Below are 16,909 nucleotides of genomic sequence, written 5' to 3'. Positions count from 1 at the left end.
CCCTCCAGAAGTCAAACACTAAAGAATACCTTAAAAGTCCCTTGGAACACCAACGAAAAACACACCTCAAAGTTGTTTTAGTGTTATAAACCCCCTTCAATAATCTTTTGTGTATTTTTTTGCTCAGGAGCTTAACACTTCAGAGCAATTAAAAAAACCTAATTAATGATGTACCAGGTCTTTTTGTCCTTACTCGACACAAAGATTGAGAAAAAATGATCATACAAAAAAGTAATGGTTTCTTGGTTTTGGCCCTGGCTGAAAGTTTGTGTACTTTTATTTCCACAACCTGCTCTTCCTCTAACTCTGAAAAGGCTGTCCTCTCCATTGTACAGGTTCAGCCCCAAAGGAGTTAGATTTCTGGCACTGCTACAATCAAGCACACACCTTAGTATAAGAACATCAATAAACCCAAAACCACAAAAAGGACCCCACACCTGCTTAACTGCTTTGCTCAAGCAGTGGAAGAATTATTTGCATCTTCCAGACTCACATTTTAAACTAGAAAAAAGCATAGAGCAATGAGATAGATACTGTAATCTCGCACAATAAAAATACCACCACACCCAGCTAGGACAGATATCCTCATAAAATGTGAGCTATCTGCACATATAATTACACAGAATATTAAAGATGCACATTTCCCATTGCTTACTGCTACTGAGAAATAAAGTACTTAAAAACTCACCAATTTTATGGATGTAATGTATGAATTGATTGCATCATTACTGCATTTTATCTGCCTGTTTCTACTACCTTCTCTACCACACAATTAAAAATTAACTGAATGCACTCACACAGCTCCACTGATTTTTTCCAGGTTTCTTTAAGCTGCATCAAAATGTTTTAAAATCTGGCTGTTTAGAATTGCGTATTAAATCATCTTTAAGTTGTACAGTAGAAAGAGTACTATGTCAATCAGTACTGCACGTTCACGGCATGGGCACCCACTATAAATGGGATCTGGATGCCCTACTGAGTAGAAAAAGCCTCACAGTATATGCCATCAATCGTAACATTACCTAACCATTAAGAAACAAATCAAAATACATAAGCAGCTATACCCTAGGCCACATAATCCCATCTTTTTTCCTACAAAATCTTCAGACCGTTGGCTCTCAAAAACCTTTGAGGCATCATCCAAACTAATGATTGCAAAGCTTTATTCATTCTTTTCATTATAATCCTTGTCCTATGGGCACACTTTGGAATAGAAATACTTTTTACCAGAGATGATTCTGGTGAACAGGAGGAGGAAAAAACGTACTATTTGGTGTCATACTACAATTTTTTATCTGAACAGCTCCTACAGCATGCAAGTTGACAAGCGTATGAGGTAAAAACTCTTCTTTTTGTACAAGAACTTTTCCTGTGTCTTGGCAGATTTATTGTTTTGATCTTTCTTCAATGGTTACATTAATGCTAATAAAATATGAAAGGTTTATGTCTTCCTTAATATCCTCCTGATGGGAACCTGCATACAACATAAGTAGGTCAAATTTCTAATTTTCTGTCTCAAATACTGATATATGGCAGACTTTAGGGAAAAACTATGTTTGAAGGGGGGAAAAAACTTACACAGTTTAATTCCACCAAAACATTCTTCCTTCAAAGCTCTTGCAAGCAGAAGAAATGTAGAATACTTACAGAAATGAGACTTATATGCAAAGTGTAGTATTGACAAATATTGCTTGTATCACTGAAATAGCTTCCTAGGAAGGGACACTAAGCTGAAGTGAATGTAGTATGAAATATTCACCTATGTAGTCTGCTGCTTATGCCTGAAGATGTCACACCATTTCTGGGTAATATTTTGTAGCCAATGTTTTCTTGTCAATTTGCATATTCATCTGATTTTGAAAACATGGTAATTTATTTTAAAAACAAAAAGTTTGCTGAAAATTCAAGCTCTGGAGAAGAAAACTGTAAGTCCTGTAGTCCCTTAGCATAAGGGACTACAAACAAAATATGCAGATCACTGAGCAAATAATGTAAAAAACATTGGGGGAAAATGAGGTAATATAAAATCATTAGGTTTAACTGACTGAAGATGAAACTTGTGCCATTAAATTAAGATCTCCTTATTTCCTTGCTAAACACACCAAATAATTAACATACAAGCATGTAGGGACCAAACATTAGCATAAACCGAAAATAAAAGAACTACTGAGCAAAAGTTAGCCAACCATTTAATGGATATTTTTCAACATGTCTAGTATCTTCATCTGCTTTTATTCTAAACAGCTTTTACTGTTGCCATTTGACACTCCAAATAGTGGACTTACTTGCCTTTTTGCTAATCACAAGCACATTTTTTTAAATATTCATAGGGTACTCTCAGTTTTCAGTATCTATCGCATCATAGAAAGCTTTTAAATTACCCTGCAATGAAAACCAGAGTTGAACATTACAACAACTAACTTATAAAGAAAATACAATTTAACAATGCCACGAGCAAAGCAGATTAGTTGGCAAGGGATACAGGGGCAAACACTCCTTCTTGTTTAGGTACACCCCTCCATGGCTACATAGAAAAGAAAATCCTGTCTTCAGCTCCTGGAGAAGCTGGATCCAGAATGTTCCAGTGCCAAATCTAGCAGGTTCTTTGGCAAACAATACTCACAGAGTTGTCACAGATGACCAGGCATCGCTTGAGAGCTCTACACCTGCACAGAGTGCAAGGTAACGCAGCTTCTCTTTAACCTTGCTTCACTGCAGAACAAGCCAACTTGCATCATCACACATTTGTTGCAAGCTAACAACATGCACACATGGAATAACTACGGTTCAGCTAAACACGCACTAACTTGAAACGCTTTTTGAAAGAATGACTTCGGAGGAAATTTACCTTTATCTCCTGAAAGAGTAAGAGCCCTTAGACAGGAATAACCTTCCTTTCTGCACACTCCATACAGCTAAATTTGTACAGAAATGCAAATATAGACACAAATTATTTTGGAAACAAGAGACTGCTAGAACATTACCACTACCTAGATGCCTGCCACTGCCTCCCCACAGGAGGTTACGGCTTCCCACAGTGGTGCTGATGGAAAGGATCAGACAAGCTCTCCTGACTCCACTGCAAAACCAAAGTCTGAAGAAGATCCGAGCCAATGCGGGCAACTTGGCTGCCTGCCTGAATGAGTGCTCACGTGATTCTTCGTGACAGACCTGCTGCAGAAGCAGCAACTTCAGCCTGGCAATGACCTCACGTGTCACTAATAACACCAGCTCTGTGAGAGATTATTCAACTATACCCTCCATGTAGAAACAAAGTCATCGAAAGGACCCAAAGCAGGTAAAATTTAGTCTCAATGCAAATATCAGCTGTCTATACGGCATGTTCCATCAGGGAAAGTAAAGTCAATATACTCCGAACAGTTTTCTACTCAATACTTTGCATTTAAAGGGGAAATTTCCAGAACAATATCACTCTCATTAGACTTAAATCAAACCAATTACTCCTGTATTTGTTATGTTTACAAAGATGAACTGAAAACATAATATATTTATGGAATTATGATTAAGAGGACTCTAAGATGAATTATCTGCCATACAAATCCTTTTATACATACACGTTTCTGACAGCAAAGGAACAGCATTTATTTTAATTTGGCATACACCAGATACCATTACTACCCTTGATTACTAAACTATAGCCATAGAGCTATATATCATGCAAAATCTAATTCCCCAACCCCCACAAAACACATACCTGAGTCGCAAGATCTTTTGGTAGGTGTGGTTAACGAGGCATGAGCTGTACCTGTGCATGGCCCACCTGGAAACAGAGAAGATCATATGTCTCAAAATACCACCTATAGTTAACGTTTACAACCACACTAAGATTATACTTAGGAATATAAAACGCTGAGGAGCACTTGTCTTTGGAAAGCAAATATGGCGATAGTCTACTATTCTGTCCTTCACAGTCAAATCCAAATACGTCTTGTGCTGAAAAAATAGATGAGAAGTTGGGGGGAAAAAAAGACAAGTTACGTTACACTTTTGAAATATTTCAAGGGGCAGTTTTAGGAAAATATACACCGTAGTCACAATTTTTCCAGTGTTGACAATGGTGCTGTTTATGTTGGAACAGAGCTAGAAATATATCTATCTAACCCACAAGCAACACAGGAGACAAAGCGATCGCTTCCCTCATGTTAACAGAAATCTTGTCACGGACTCCTGTGAGATAAGGACTTTGCCTCTTATCTTGTTCTCATTATGTTTTCAAAGTGTGGCATGAGCATATGCTAACAAACTCTTCCCACGTTTTCAGGTGGGTTTTTGTTGAACTCTGAACTCTTGCCCACTCATCTGGTATCCACTTGATAGTAAATTGCTTTCTGGCTTTTTCTTAACATGCATCATCTTTGAAGAGTTCTCCAGAGATCTTGTTAAAGTAGCAACCAATTGAGTCTATTCAGCAACTTGCAGTAAAAATAAATAAATAAAAATACAACCTACATAATGATGCCAAGGCGAATTGACAGTAGCATTACTGGTAGCAATAACACATCATAGCTTTGATAATTAGATATTATAAATTGGATGATGCTAGAAAGCCTGAAATTAAGTTAGATCTAGTAGAGTTTGGCTATCAAAATACCAATAATCAAGTTTGCGCTGGACTGCTGGCAACACAACAGAGCTTAGTATGACAGGATCAGCTTTAACATAGGTCGCCACCCCCTGAAAAATACTTTCCCTCTTCTTTTTCCTTCAGTCTTTGCATATCTGGAAAGCAGCAGTGTGGCTTTGGCAATGTTTCTCTCTCTTCAAATATTTTCAAGTCTGGACTGGTAGTAAACTGTTTATTTCTTTTTGCTTCTCTCCCAGATGCTCCCCCTTCAAGTTTGGTTTTTTTTTTTCTTTTTTATTTTTCAGTAAGTACCAGGTCTTGGGTGACTTCGCCACCCCGTAAAACTCATAGCACTGTAACACAACGAGAACAAAAAGAAACTTCTGCCAACTGGGAAGGAAAGATGTGAAGGAATTATTTCAGTGCCTTTGATTTCAAAGAGCAAAGATCTCACAAGTTTGATGCTTCCAGTTTTCCAGAGGACCGATAAACTTCTGTTCTCCCCAGAAGTCCCTCCGGCAACATACACCGTTTCACAACTGTGCAACAGGTGATCTTTAAAGTGGTGGTTACAAAACCCCATGGCATTCACTAGGCCCTGGCCTGCGGTTAAGGGAAGCGAACCGGACACGGGAAACTACCCAACACGACCTAGGAACCGGCTGTGTGCGACAGGCGGCTCCATCAGCAGCTGGCAGAAGTTAGAGACAGCATCGTGAGGGATGGCTGATTTTGCAGGCTGGTTAGGAGGGAGCTGGTGAGAAATGGCTGAAGTCCACAGGTAAGCGGAGGGCAGTGCCGGGGACCTCTCTGCAGAGTCCAGTCCGCATACGGGAAGAGCCAAGCTTGCCATTGTGGTGAGGAGGGCTGGGAAGCGCGGGGCAGATGCCTGCCCTGGCCAACAGGAAAATATCCCGGATGGGCGGATCAAGCTATCACCACACTGGTGCCCATTCCAGGCATGACAGCATTGGCAAGCAACAACTATTGCTTTGCAACAGAAGCGGTCAAGTAAGCTCAAACCATTTTTCACAACATATCTTTTTCTAGGCTAGAATATAAAACATGAAAATATCAGCTTGATCAATGTTAGTCATGCCATTGTAAAAGGCTGCAAAAACACCTAGTCTAGGCTTCGGTGCATTTGGGAAGAAAATCAATACTGCAACAGAACCCTTAACAAGTTTTCTATTGAAACCTTTTAGATAGTAAAAAAAAAAAAAAAAAAAATTACACAGCAGGTCTGTTAAGTCAGTTTTGACTGCCAAAGACCAGGTATACAGTATTTCATTTCAGTATAGAACTTAAGTAAACAATATATGGAACAGGGTATGGAATATATCAAAATATATACAGCAGGGTATGAAATTTCAATGAACTGACTTTAGATCACAGCTGCCTCTTAAGATGCAGCAGCTCCTCTTTAAATAATTTTAGTTACATTCTCCCAGTTTTCACTGAATAGACATTGACAGGCATCATCGCTGCGGACTATCAAATAAGACTAATCCTTGCAATTAGTGTACAGTAAATATTTACACTAGTTGATACTTTCAGCATCCAACTAAACACAAGTTCTTTATTCTCACTCTCTAAAGTACAATAAGTTGGTATGTATTCTGCACCTCCCTGTGTCAGAGTTTTTCTTTTATTTAATCTTCCCTCATTAGGTATTACTTTCATATTGCTTTGATTTGTATAGCACAGCACCAGAATTTCAACAAAGAATATCTTGGGATCTGCATGCACGTACGCCAGTGCCTAATCACCAGCATAGGCTGCGTGTCCTCTGCAGCACCTCCTTCTGCTACTGTTTTTGTTCCACCATTAAAAATGTCATGCATAATTCAATACTACATAGTATGGGCTTGGCTGTGCAATTCTAGGTGGAAGTCATTACATTGACTCTTTTGGTACACATAACAGCTAATGCAGGCATCTTTGTACGACTGGAAACAGGGCAGCATATTTCCCACAGCTTTGATAGAAATTCTGCATGAAAGAAAAAAGAAGTCAGGTAACAGCAGACCACCAGTCATTGGTGATACACAAAGGGAGGCTTATTACTTAGCACGATTCAGGATATATCTGCACCTCCATACCCCAAAAAAATAAAGTGTTGCAAGGGAATTTAACTGTGGTACATAAAACACTTCAGTGCACAGTGAAAGGCCACACATGTCTAGCTTCTAACGTGACCCACAGGGCTGCCGACCGCTATTTTTTCTCAGCACAAACAAGAGATTAAAATGGAAGAATAAAGATATCTTTCTACTCTATATCCAATTAACAGATTAAACAATAGCTTCTGCTCCTATCTTTTTCCAGTCTATGGCTTCTGGCATTTGCAACTCCACTTCCAAACAAAAGTAGCCACTGCCCAGCAATAATGTAATCCCAAGAGAAGACGATTAAAAATGCAAAAATACTAAAAGCTACCAAAGAAAATAGGATAATTGTGAGAATCACCGAGCTTGCAAATTCAAAACAGAATTAACAAAGGACAAAACAAGATCCTTTAACTTCAACATTATTATGCATTAAAACAAAAGGTCTTGTTAATTTAGCTGCTAGTTTTGGCTTCTGATACCCCTACTCTTCTGTAACTTACTGTTACCTGTACTCTAAATATATCAATTTGGAAAAACAGGTTCAAACCCTGTTTCTCTAACTCTCTAAAGTAGTAAAATTTTAGGTATTACTTATATTTATACATACATGTTAGTATTGTTATTGTTTACTATTATAGACAATTATAATTTCTATATGTTTAAACTGACCTGTTGAACAGCTTTCTGCATTGTTCACCTCCCTTCCTGAAAGACGGTAACAATTGCCACGTAGCACCTGCCCTGCAGGACATACCTTGACTCAGGGTAACTTCTTGTTTCCCCTGCCTGAACTCTTTTGTAAAGTGAAGTGACTCCGCTCAGTCAGAACTTCCTGCGCAGGAAAAAGGGAAGTACCAGGGGAATGCCTCTCTTCTTGCTGTTCAAGGAAGTGCTAAGTTTGAACCCAGCATACTGCTCAGGTGTATTTGGACAGCACACAGAAGCACTTACTGAGTAGAGATGCAGAATGGAGTGAAACCAAGCTGGTACAGGAGTACAAAGCCTAAGATTACAATAACACACTGAAATGATTACAGGCAACACAAAAACTGCGAGCCAGATTAAGGAACAAACGTGAAAAGTAAGCAAAGGAGCCTGCAGCTCAGTAGCACTTAATCTGAGTGACATAAGTGCACCCAAACACTGCTTGGAGCTCTCGGTACTGTGATGGTTCCTTCCCAGGAAAAGCACAGCAACACCCGCACGCAACGGGCTGGAAGAAGGCAACTTCCTTGGATAGCAGTGTTATAGCCAGGACGGGGAGAATTTCATGGCTATCTGCAATAAGGAAAGAACCCACCTTTGGAAACCTGTCCAAACCAGTAATCTAGTTGTGCGTTTCCTGAATCGGTAGCGATACGGTCTAACTACTCTACACAACTGAGTTTGAAAACAGTCATCGATTACAAACACCAATACATAAACAAATGGAAACATAAATCTCTGGATTCGGGCTGTGCAGAGTACACTCTCTTTAAAGGAAAAAAGCAAAAGAACTTTACAGCACTTAAGAACGGCTTGTTGGCTGCAGAATGGGCAAGCTGCATGGTAACTTATGTCATTACTGAACAGGTAAGTGGATTGTATCACATACAAACACATACTTTTTAAATTATTAAATTTTGCATATCTACCATTATTTACTTTTGTGGATTCTTATCTACATGCAGCTTTTGGAGAAGGAAGTGAAACCTGGGCTCCTTGCTGGTGCTGAACAGCTGGTACATTTAACAACTCTAAGGAAGTAAACAGAGGCAGGACTCAGATTTCACTTTTTCCCCTGCTATTGTCTCACACCGTTACCTGCTTTTCCTCAGTTTCCTCATTTGTAAAATAGACACGACACTTTCCTACTTTATAGGTGCAAGGTGAAGTGTAAAAATGTGCTTTTGAACCCAGTAGTTAAATTATATTTTTACAAATAATTTTTATGTAACCTTGATAGCCGTGCAGCTCTAACCCACATTTTTCTTATGTGACTGTGTTTCTGTTTCATATTCTATGGGGTCCTTTCACTTTAATAAATGGGACCCTAGGATACACTGTCTACTCTGCAGTGTGAAGCGACTATAAATCAGAGTGAACAATTAACAGTGCTACTATTCTGCTAGTCTTCATTATGTTTCAAAATTACCATGCCACAGACGTGGAAAGAAGTGCTTATTTCATAAATCTACACACCAGATCTTTGCTTAAGATGTCAGAAGAACCAGAAGTGTTCTTTAAATGAAATTGGGACTGTAGGGATGAGACTTAAACTTACAGAAAGATCCTCATGCCATGAAATGATGATGAAGGCGACACTGCTACTAGACACCATTTTGTTCAAATTTCTAACTGCCTGTATGTTCTGTTCTGGCATTTCTCAAAAGACAACTCAAACAGCCCACAACTCATTATGGTTTTATATTTGAAAGCATTCTTGCAAATTCCCGGAGAAAAAGTGTTTGCATTGATGCTAAAAAAAAAAAAAAGCGCACATTTCGTGATAGTTAAAATCCAGGTTTGATGATAGTCCAAATGAAAAACTGAGTTACTGTGAATTTTAACATCAAAAACAGTACCAAAAGGCTATTTGTACATAGCATCTAATGTAAACAAGGCTAAAAACCTATCTGAAGATGTAAAACACCTCCTACTATTATCTAACCTAATAAAAAGCCTGAGAAAATAACTAGTTCTTATTCTGTGGCACAGAAATCCAAAGATGACTGTAATATCAAAAACCAGCCATGTTCATATTCTATATTACAGGTGTATCCCCACTTAGTCTCACACAAAGCCCACAAAATTAAGTGCAAGAAAGAAAGAACACATGACAATCTTGTGAGTTGATAAGGAAAATTGTAATTATTCATCATCACCTAGCTGCAGCTTTCTCAGTTATGTTTGGGTACAAGTTTAATTGCAATATTAAATCATGTGGGTCAGGTAGGCTAGTTTTGTAGCTCAGCATAATTTTAACAGTTACTGCATTCTTTTGGATCAGAGAAAAACCTACAGATCAGTATCAGAATAAATCAAGTTAGCAACAAAGCAAATTATTTTCTACAACCATCTATGACAATTAAGACAAAAATAGGCAGCCAGATTGGTCTGCTTATACATTTAATACTTTATAGAAGTGGGTATGCATATAACTTCCAGCCAAGGATGAGCCAGAAAATAAAGTTACCCATAGCCAGAATTCAAAAAGAAGATAGGCTGTACAACACTGATTCTTACTGCAATGAGCGACTGAATTCTCAAAGCCAGACCATTGCGAAAAGCATACAATGGACAGCATATATGAGCAACTGTCATTTTAGAAATCACTGTCCTTATTTAAAAGGCAAAAAACGCAATTAAGGATATCACGACAATAATTCAATATATGAAGTATTTTCAGAGCATACATAGGAAAAGCTGTCATCTCTGCTGACAAACCCAGGCAAAATGCAAAAACTGTGAAGTCGTCATAAATTGGTAGAAACCTTTTGCATAGTGTCAGAGAGAAGGCCATTCGACAAAAAGAAAACAAAAGATGCCCTTGTTTATCCATTTTTTCATAAGGTTACGTTGAAAAAACTGATGTAAGATTTTTTTTTATTATTCCAAAGACAGAAAAAATATCATTACTTTTCTAGTATTATAGTCTATGTGGCTTTTTACCCAGTCATGCTTCAACAAGCCATGAAATTCAGAGTACAAACATCCAAGAGGTGCAGTAGAAAAAACAATCTTTCACCTTTCTGCCAGAGATCTTTTACAGAAGCCTGGTGCATGTCTGTCTCAGATGTAGTGTGCTTTATGTACATAAAGTAAGTTCACCAAAATAATTTCGTAATTGGGGCTATTTCAGTACTTGCAGCACATGCAAATGCTTAATAGAACAATGTTTTAAAGCATTCTTCAAACTTGTCTTGCAAATTTAAGTGTTTGACATAAACTAAGGATTTTTTAAACATAAACAATTCAAATTCTGGAGCCAAAATTTAAAGGCATTCAGTCCTGAAAATTCACATTTAGGCATCTAAAATTCAGAGGTAAGGTATGGTCAGTGATCATCACCACCTTTCTGGGCTGAAATCTCCAGTGTATTTTCTGACAATTACAGCAATATCTCACATTTTTGTGTATCCTCTTATAAAGTCTTCAATGTAGAAATGTAGAGCATTTAACTGTTCTAGAAACATCAGATATTCCTTTTGTCCTTTTTCAATTGTGGTTCTTGCTAATTCAAGGAGGCCAGGAAGAGTTAAGCATATAATTAAAATAAAATCATGTCAACCAAAGCTAAGAACTACTGAAATATCAAATCTGATCCAGCTGCCAGAGTCAGAGTTGTTCGCACTGACATTTCTCCTGTCACATAACAACACAGTTAGTTTTAAACCTGCACAGCATCAGGTCTACTCATATAGTCACAGAAAAATAATGTGACAGCCCCAAAGAAAGCAATGAAGGCCTGAAACTAAGCAAAATTATTCCATGTGCAGCATGACCTTTTCTTTATCAAAATACATAGAACCTTCCTTAATAAGCTAATTTTTTTTAAAGAGTGCTGGTGGATGGAGGTAGGGAGAGAGAGAGAGAAGTGAATGCCATTATCAAATCCTTTTTTCCCCGTATGTTAAAAATAAACAAAACCCCTGCCCGCCCACTAAGAAAAGGAAATCTTTGCCTGAGCCACCAGCTCATACGGTGACTGACACTGACATAACTACCATTAGGACCTCCTACATAAAGAGAGGGGATGGAAGGAAAAAATGAGAATAGATGAAAACTATACAAAAACTTGAACAGGGAAACATCCGCACATAAAGCAGCAGCAGAACAAAAGTTTAACCATCTGTTAAGAAACAGATTATTAAATTCCATACAAATCGAGACTTAGTAAACCTATACCAATACCAATGTACTCCTTGTTTACAAAAGTTTATTTCAGAAAACTTACTGCAACTGATGAGACCTGAAGGTTCTGGATAGAAAAAGGCAACTCAAGAAGCATATGTGGGAGGGGGAAAAAAAAAAAAAATTCTTAGAATGTTTTTCCACCCCCTAAAGTGCAACAGCTTTTTTTTTTTAAATTGGTGCTGAGTAATACTTCACAAAAACAAAAGTTTTTTAACATAAAAAAATGTGAAGGAGGAAAAAAAAAAAAAGTCCTGAAGCTTGCATCACACTCTCTCAGCATAAATCTTCAACACGTTTTTTTGACTGTAACTGTGAGAACTACCTTTCATCTACTAGGGGGAGAGACATTAAACAGCAAAGCAGTCACTGAGGTAGGCGATTGTTCAAGAACTGAGGGTGGCAGGAGATGGAAAGTCACTATGACCTGGTTGTGTACATAGGACACTCAGGAATGGAAACGCAACTCTCACAGAAAATCAAAACAGTAACATAACAAGGCAGAAATACTTGTACGTTGTCAAATTGAACTCCTGCAAAATCCAGTCCAAGGAACTTTCCTCCTACGTCATCATTTTGTGTTAAAAAAAGGAAACAGCTACCTGAAAACGAGTACAAAAAAAACCCCCTTTCTCTGACACAAAAAATTCCCTTTCATGAATCTTACCACATGAGATTTCTAAGATTCTCTTCAGTTGTCATAACATGAATGGCATTTGTTAATTGCCTAAAGGACTTGCTGCAAGACTGTCCAATCTGTTTACCCTATGGACTCAAGTACAATAGCAAATGCCTTGAAGTGAGACTCTTCTCAAAAGCTCGAAAGGGAAGAGAAGGGAGTGGAACGCACCATGAGAATCCTTCCGGAGTACTCCAATCTTTCCACGCTTTGATAGGGATTAGCATAATGATCCCATGCATTGATTTCTGGTGAATTACCGCAATTCTATTCAGAACAGCACATAGCTGTTCATCATGACACGGCACTGCAAAATATCAATCTCTGAAGAACACTGCTGTAATGAGAGCAGTGCATGTTTTATAGGACTTGCTGCAAAATAAATAAATATTGCGCAGAAAAAGACACCCTCAAATTAAAATCAAAGAGACATCTAAAGTTGGGACATTCTTCATTACGGGAAAGAATCTTCCACGCTGAGGCCATTATCCATCAGAAAAGCTCCATCTGTGTATAATTATTTCTGATAAATGATATTAAGCTTCATTAAAGAGATAGTGGGGATGTGAGAGAAGACAGAGAGCTCAAGCTGTAAATAAATCTCTCCACTGTATTTCACTTAAAATCACCCCAGCAGGAAGTCATAAAGAATTTTTTTTATAGCCAATATTTTCAAATGCTCTGCAGGCTGTGCTGCCTAATATCCATCACCTTCAATGTATGTTCACAAGCTTACAGCAATTCAGGACGAAGGACACTATTTAATTTCCTTCCATCCTTCCCATCCCTGTAATCACCTTCCTGCTTACCCCCAAGTCCTCCTTAGCCACAACAGAAACACTTTGCTGTAACACAATTTAATTCCTCACTGAACATTTTTTCAGAAAACCTGATCCAGTAAGCACTGGAGAAGCACCCTGTAACACCAAGTAGTGGATCCTGGCTAATAAGCCAGCAGAGGTGCTGGAGCCCCCTGCCCTGTGAAGGCCCAGCTGTGTTGCTGAAGCATAATGTTTTGCTGAGTTCTCTAGGAAGGTTGTTTTAAGGCTTTGTTTTTACAGCAGGCTACAGGTTTCCCCTGAAGAAGCGCTGCGCAGAAGGAAGAGATGATGGGTGGTCAGCAGCAACTGCATAAGCGAAGGAGAAAGAAGAGTTACATGGCAAGTTTACTCATTACAAGAGCTGGTATCGGAACGCTCACATTTGAACCCTGCTGTATTTCTGACAATATTCTCACATCCAGACAGAAAGCAGTAACTCAATTTAAAGATTTTATATTAGTTACTCTAATAAACTACCACAATCCCAAAATGACACTTTGTGCTTTGTCCACAGTCAATATGCCTAAATAAAAAGAATATGCATGCAAACTCTGCATACCTGTAAACAGAATAAACACTTCAGCAACCCAGCAAAACCATCCTATGCAAATAGTTAACACAACTGAAAACAAGGGTAGCATATCAAAGATTTTTAGTCCTACTGCTTTGTCAACATTGAGGCAACTGCTGGAAATAACAATGTGAGTAACTGGAGTAGCGCGCTCAGATTTCCTACTAAAAAATAAGCATGTTTTTCTTGCAACATGTACGTCTATTCACCAGCCACGACAAAATAAACTCAGGTCAAGAGGGATTCTCTCCACTCAGCACCTTCTAAAACAAAGCTACAGCTGGAGGAAAATTAAATTACAAATTACACATTTGCGCTTAAGTTGTAGAATGCAGATTTTAAAACTCAATATATTAGACACAGGATGAACTTACATAGAGGTTTGGAATAATTTTAAAAAGACAATTTTATCTCACTGTGTTTGATAATCTTCAACATCTTAACTTACCTTGAGGGAGAATTTTTGCCTGACAGGGTTCAATAAAGAAGAAAGATGGGTCATGAAAGAAGAGATGGATTACCATATGAAACTTAAGTTTTATGCAAGTAACCTAGGAGCAGTCTAGATAAACATGCATTACATTCAGTACTCTGTGCAACTGCAGTAATTAAAAACCCAAAGTTTTTAAAGTCAAATTTCACAATATACTGGTGTTTATCCTAGAATATATATATTCATTTACCAGCAACGTGAGGAGTTTCTCAAAATGAGTGTACTTCAAAATTGTAATTAAATTGTATACTGCAGTTCAAACAGCTGTAAAGATAGTGAGAAACTCCTGCGACCTCTTTTAACTTGTTCTTCAGTTAAAGCCATCAATGTCTATTTTGTGAATAACTTCTAACCTTTCCCTTTGCCCCAAAAGACGGGCCATTTACTTACAAAGGGAGTCAGTGAAAGCTAAGCCTGAGAACAAAACGTTTATGCCTTCTTTGCTGTCCCTTAGGACTTGTGCACTTACATTCCTCTTTGCTCGGTGAAGTTACATTCAGTTCTGTCAAAAGTTGCTGGTTGGAGTTAGCGGCCTGCGTGGTTAGAGAGGTATTGCTGTTGTCACTGTTCGTTTCTCCAGAGAACAAATCTGACTGGCTGTTGCTTGTGCTGGGAGTAGAGTCATCGTCTGGCTGCTTCTTCTGGAAATCTATCAAAACCAAGATTTCATACATCATCCCACTTGCTCAATCTAATCACTTGATTATATGCAAAAAACCAGCATAACAAAAATAACCCCAAAACACTGCTAAAGGTGTCATAATTCTCACGATTTATCTCCTACAACACAGAGTTAGAGTGGCCTTCAAGTTTTTATTTCAGATACAAGTATCTTAAAAGGGTGGGTTTTTTTTGTTAAAGAACAATGAACAATTTCAGAACTACACAAAGTCCTTGTTTCCACAGCTGTTCAAGAACATCCAAAGCTTACCTCTGCAGGTATCAGTATACAGTACACAGCATAATTTTAAACATACTTCACACAAAGCACGTACAAAAGCATAAGGGAGCAAACATTTGATGAGGGAAGAACCAAGGCATGTAATACAAGTATAAGGAAAGGTTACACTTCTCTAAAAACAATACTACTCACTGCTGTTACATAAAATCCCACCAGTAACAGTTTTGGCGAAGCTAGTGTAGACAGCGATGGTTCTAGGTTAGCATGGGGGAGCCTTTGCATCATTTGTTTGATGAGGGCTTGGGGAGTATGCGTGTGTGTGTGTAGAGTTCTTCCTTCCTCTTTCCTTCTCTTGCTCCAACACTGGTATTAAAAGTTGCTCATTGATCTATGACCATAGAGTTAGATATGGGAAGTAAATCACTACTATACATTGAAGTTATGTACCAATGATTTGGCTTCAAAGCTTTCCTTTTTTTTTGGTCAGCAAGTGTCAAGTCACACTAAATCGCCAAACTGCCCCCATAGTCCAAATTCCATGTCTTTGACAGATGCCATCCTCAGGCTTACCTTGCCTCCAAAGCAGATTCAGGTTTGAGGGGAAACAGTCTTTTTCCTCCTTAAGTGTAAATCCTCCCTTGAGGGCTTTTTCCCCAAACCCACAGTCCTGATACCTGATTGATTACAGCATTAGTCTCAGTTCCTACCAGCTACACTAGTGGATTTCAATCCGGCACAGCTCTGCCACCGGATACCCCCAGGGAAAATCCCTCCAAGCCAAGTGGATTTCGGTTTGCTTAACATACAGTTATTCTCACAATGCAAAGGCACCTCTTCCTTGTAAAGAGACAGCTGAGGGTGAGGCGCACCACCTCTTGGTACTCCTAAATACTTTGTTTTGTTTTTTAAAATGACATACAAAGGCAGAATTTATTCATTATGCAAACACATAGTAAATCAGTATTCAGTTGCTCATTATTATGTCATGACAGAGAAGAAGACAGAGCAGTCCATAAATATTTGCAGATGGTGACATGTTAGAAGCATGGGTCGCCAACGTGACTCACTGGGATTGGGACACACTACAGTCAAACAGTCCACAAATGCTGATTTAGTATTTGGGTGATTTGCCAGAGAAATTAAGCTGTAACTTCTGCTGTGGAAGAGTCAGCCAGAAGTCCAGCTTGGAGAGGAACAAGCTCAAAGCCAGGGAGGAGGAAGTCAGCAGACAGGAAGTCATCCACCTCCACAATACAGCTCTGAAAAACCGGTGGGATGCTCTTTGTCAGGGATGAGCTCCTGGACCCCGGAAGATGTCCTACTCAGGCCTCACTAGACATGAACAATGTTTCACCCAAGTTGGGCTCCTGGATATTATTAGTGTGTTTGTGCACTCAAGAAAGCTTCAAGCACTTGGGATTCTGCACCAGCCACAATCGGACAGCTGCAGGAATTGTAACTGGAGCCGCCACCCCAGAAGACACCCAACTCTTCACACCTCCACTGAGCCCACAGTCCTGACAGAAGGGGAGCTCACAGCTGGAGATGTTTTGGGAACTGCCCATCTATAAATAACCAGTACAGAAAATAAAGAAAATCTCACACATTGCCTGCAAATACAAGGTGGCTACAAAGATTTTAAGTGTTTTACGTGAGATTGCATTCAAGGCAGTGCACAGAAGTAAAGCTGCGTTGTATACATATATCAGAAATGGGAGCAACTCCATCTTCAAGGAGCAGAGCAAAAATAATGGTTATGCTCAATATTATACACTGTAAGCAATCTATAAAATGCATTAAAAATAAAGTGTAGAGTTACAGGACAGCAATAGACACTATGAAATATATTAAAATT

General features: G+C 38.7%; 1 protein-coding gene across 2 annotated transcripts in view; it reads right to left on the bottom strand.

Annotated features, from left to right (window-relative positions):
• Positions 1–16,909, bottom strand: part of ZFAND3 (zinc finger AN1-type containing 3) — a 139,583-nt gene that overhangs the window by 33,473 nt on the left and 89,201 nt on the right. For both annotated transcript variants that reach the window (XM_054819505.1, XM_054819506.1), the window contains 2 exons: positions 14,623–14,802; positions 3,716–3,781 (listed from right to left, as the gene is read on the bottom strand). In XM_054819505.1, coding sequence (XP_054675480.1) covers positions 3,716–3,781; positions 14,623–14,802 — 246 coding nt within the window. The remainder of the gene's footprint in view (positions 1–3,715; positions 3,782–14,622; positions 14,803–16,909) is intronic.

Source organism: Grus americana, chromosome 3, assembly GCF_028858705.1.
Source record: "Grus americana isolate bGruAme1 chromosome 3, bGruAme1.mat, whole genome shotgun sequence".
Lineage (NCBI taxonomy): Eukaryota > Metazoa > Chordata > Aves > Gruiformes > Gruidae > Grus > Grus americana.
The sequence above is the reverse complement of the archived record's forward strand: the minus strand, read 5'-3'. Positions and strand labels throughout refer to the sequence as shown.